Source organism: Dendrobium catenatum, unplaced genomic scaffold (genome assembly GCF_001605985.2).
Source record: "Dendrobium catenatum unplaced genomic scaffold, ASM160598v2 fragScaff_scaffold_54, whole genome shotgun sequence".
Classification (NCBI taxonomy): Eukaryota; Viridiplantae; Streptophyta; class Magnoliopsida; order Asparagales; family Orchidaceae; genus Dendrobium; species Dendrobium catenatum.
Genome location: NW_021318516.1, coordinates 1,804,015 through 1,808,269, shown reverse-complemented (window position 1 = coordinate 1,808,269; position 4,255 = coordinate 1,804,015). Strand labels below are relative to the sequence as shown.

At 33.4% G+C, this 4,255-nt stretch overlaps 1 protein-coding gene across 1 annotated transcript; it reads right to left on the bottom strand.

Annotated features, from left to right (window-relative positions):
* Window positions 1–666: 666 nt before the first annotated feature.
* LOC110108655 lies at window positions 667–1,577 on the bottom strand. The gene has a single exon (XM_020839382.2). It carries the CDS (start codon window positions 1,440–1,442, stop codon window positions 987–989), a length of 456 nt encoding a protein of 151 aa, XP_020695041.1. The 5' UTR covers window positions 1,443–1,577; the 3' UTR covers window positions 667–986.
* Between the last annotated feature and the right edge of the window lie 2,678 nt (window positions 1,578–4,255).

Sequence of the window (4,255 nt, the reverse complement as noted above, 5' to 3'; positions counted from 1 at the left end):
GACATAAAATATTAGCCAAGACTTTCTTATCCTTCTAAAATTGTTCTTGTGTAATTATGATGATTTCCTAATGATGATGTAAATTAGGACTTTCAAGCAAGCATTTTGGGCCTTTAAGTAGAATTCATTCTATAAAATAAGCAAAATCCTTAATTAATGCTTATCCATATAAAAAGTAAGGATAAACCGCCAGCATGCTCTGCCATCCTTTTCCTTTACCAAACTAATATTGCATACAAAATTGTTGTTATTATCTCAATTCTCAAACCAGTCCCATTACCAGTCACTTCATCTTTGTCTTCTATCTTAATAATTTGGAAGATGAAATCCTCCTTATCACTACAGGAAGGCTGACGAGAAATTATTTTGTGTGAAAATTGGACGCAGTTCTATGTCTAGAGGTGAATCAAATGCAGTCACGTCAGCGGTACCGAGCAGTACCGAGCCACGGTACACAACGAAGGGGTGACGTGACGCATTCTGGTTGGCCTTCGGACGACGTTCGGCATCCGCACATACTAATAAATTGCTTCATTGAGTCTATTGTAGTATAGAAAAAAAATCATAGTTATTTTTGTAGGGATTGATGAGTTTCATAGTAATCCTATTGCTATTCTATATTATCTCAACAGTATTCCTTCACATAGCTACAGCAAAGAAAGAAAATAGTAAGGTGAAATACAGTTGCAATCTAAAAAATAACATTTATTTAGTACAATTGAGACACACAACAATCAAATTAACAATCTAAAACTCAATATAAGAAATTAACCTAAGAATACAAACTATCTACAACCCTACCAGTATTTCATTCTTTGAGTTCTATCAAAAGAATTTCTTTTGAAGATATTTTTCAAGCTTTCGTCCTATCTTTTCTGTAAACACCACCATGCAATAATCCTATGGAAACAAACTATACAAAATGTAGATTAATCAAACTATACTTATCTTTACCTTCTTCTTCTAATAAGCAGATTTATCTGAACTCATTGCCGGCTGAAGAATGGTTGGTTTAGCAAACTGTATTGTGATCCATCAAACTGACTGGAGAAGTTTGGGAAGTTCTGCTTCTTTAAAGGCTGCAGAGTTCCACTGCTTTCTTCTAAGTCGTTGTCAGATTGGCGTTTTACAGCGAAGGAAATCGGTGATTCTGCTTGTAAGAACTGTGGGTGTAAATAGCCATTGCCACTGCTTTCAGTGCTTTGATTTATGAGGGATTGATTTGAAATTGGGCGGCCAATGAGTGAATTGTTATCAAATTTTGGCAGTTCTTGTTGATTATTGAAATTGTTTGACAGAAGTGATGAATAGTCTTCAAGGAAATCTGATGTGAATGGAGTTTTTGGTAATTTGATTCCATGATGCTGATGCCCCAGCTGGCTTTGAGTGGTCTGAAAACAGGAATCTTCCGCATACAAGTCTTCTTGCTCTTGATCCACCATTGACGGTGAGAGGTGGTTTCTCTTTTTGTAGATACGACAAAGAACCCAATCGTCCAGCTTTAGTCACAACAAGAAAATATAATGATTAGTGAACCATACAAAGATTAAGGTTTCGTTTGGGACGACTTTTTTCCTACTTCTTAAAGCATCTTTTTAGAATAAAATTTTAATTTTTGTGCTAGAAAACTGTTTTAAAAAGCAGTAAGAAAGTCGTCCCAAACGAAGCCTAAGTGGCTAAATTTAACTGGATAATTTATTTTCATGCACCATTAAAAGAAAAGCTGCTACACTAGAGGAGGGCAAATTATCCCCTCTTAAGAGTACCAAAATGGTAATAGGATCATCCTTTCTCACAAGAAAGCCAAAGAGAAAACAAAGAAAAAAATAATAATAATCCTCTCCGTTTCAAATTCGATCACTCAAAGGAGAAATTGCAGTTGAACAAAATCTCAATTACCTGCATCTGGCTCACGTTTGCTACACCTAAATGCTCTTATTTGCTACATCTAAATAATCTTTGTTTGCTCGCTAAAAAACACAAGAACTCTGATGCCCCTTCAGTTGCTCAAATCACAACTCAAGCTTCGTTTGGGACGGCTTTCTTACTGTTTCTTAAAGCATCTTTTTAGTATAAAATTTTTTAATTTTTTACAAGAAAGTTGCTTTAAGAAGCAGTAAGCCGTCCCAAATGAAGCCTCAGTATGCTTGGTTTAGAAGCCACGACCAGCATACGAGCAGAAGGAAAAGAATTAACATTACTCGAGTTGTCCTCCAACAAATCCAAGTCCCTCGATTAAATAGAATGGTTGATAACTTATAAAATTTTTCATATACTACGTTTTTGTAATGGATCAAACAAAAATGATTAGCAACTGGATAAACGATAAGATTTATAATTAGTAAGCCAAATCTTTCTAACATATTCGCAACATATCTTTGTTGTGTTTAAGATAAAGTGTCTCTTTCTATTTTTTATTATCTCCATCCTGCAAATTTTCTTAGCAGCACCAACGTCTTTCATTTCAAATGCTACATTTAAATCAGCTTCTGAAACTGTGATATGTATATCATCAGCAAACAAGAGCAAAAATGCAAAATATGCATCTATAGAATGCTTGTGTTACACACTATTAAATAAGATTCTCCTAAGCTAATGGCTAATTATGAAATTGTCAAATTTCATATACCACTTCATGAAAGAATGCTTGAATCCATATAGAAATACCTTCAATAGACAACACAACAACAACAACAAAATCAATCCTTTATCTCACTCACTATGTGGGGTCGGTTACATGAATCATTTTTCTTCATTGTGTCATGTTAAGAGTTAAATTATCATTTAAAACTAATAAAAAAATATCTTCAATAGACACATTAATCATATTTTACCACAACTTTAAATTTTGATGTATATTGCAAGTGAATACTCTAGTCCAAATCACCATGGAAAAAAGCTATCATTACATCCAACAATTCCAACTTCAGCTCTTGCATAAATATCACTGCCAACAAAGTAAAAATAAAGTTTTGTGCTTAACAATATGTCAGAAAGCCTCCTTGAAGCCAACACTTTCTGCTTTATTATAGCCCTTTGCAAGTAATTGCGTTTTGTATTTGTTATTCTCTTCACCCAATATCATTTCTTTGTGTTTGAATAAGCATTTGAAACAAATAGTAATGTTCTCTTTAAGATGTTGAACCAAATTTCCAGTATCATCATTCTACAACATTTCCAACTCCTCTATCAAAGTAGTAGTCCATTGTCTTGATTTTTATCTACAAACAGCTTCCTCAAAATTTAGAAGGCTCATCTTCACCAAAATAGATTTTACAGCACTCAAAAGTGTTAGCAGCTATATAAGAATGGGAATCCTCATAACCAAATCTCAAAAGTGGTTTAATGTTCCTTATAGTCCTGTAAGAGGAAATAATTACTTTTTGATGTGAATAGCTCATATTCACCAAAAAAGATTTTGCAACACTTTTTTTAGTCACATGAGAAAAGCATCCACAATGTAGCTATCAAAACAAGATTTGATGTGTACTTCTATGTGTAGTCATAAGATAAAAGTATCTGTAATCAAGAATCCAATCTTCAATAGAAGACATACAATGATACAACATTATGTAGCTTTCAAAATTAGATTAGACGCATAATTCTGCTCCTTAGCAACCAATGTTGCTTCAAAGCTAAATTTGCTTTTTTGATCATCTTTTTCTTTGAATTTTTCTTGTAGTAATTTGAAATATTTTTAGCGTCTAGGCTTTTGTAGTTATGACATGGTCCTTTCTTTTTGTCCTTTGACTTAAATCTTACTCATTCTTCCTTGTTTTCTAGAAGCTTCTACTTATCAGCGTAAATAAGCCCTTAGATGGGATTTATCCTTGTATATTTTTTATCAACTCAATTTATAGAAAGGTGACTTCACCTTTGTCATGAAATAATGTCTTTTCCATACAATATAGTGGTAACAATGTTCACAAAAGAGGGGAGTAGGAGCATAGCAAGATCAAAGTTTGTCTTTCAATTCAATCTTAACATCCATAGCAAGAATATTCCTCTCACCAAATCTTCAAGCAAAGAAAAAACAATTAATCCCCTTCCTATCCTCTTTTTGGTCACTCAAACGAGAAGTTGCAACCAATAAACACTAAATATATTGGTCACATCTCATCCATATCTATTGTTGCCACACTCTCTATTCGTTCGATGAAAAATAAAAAAGAATTCACAAACCCAATTAGTCAAACCGTAACTCAGACAATCTGTTTTGCAAGCTATAGTCAATACATAAGTAGAAGGAATGGAA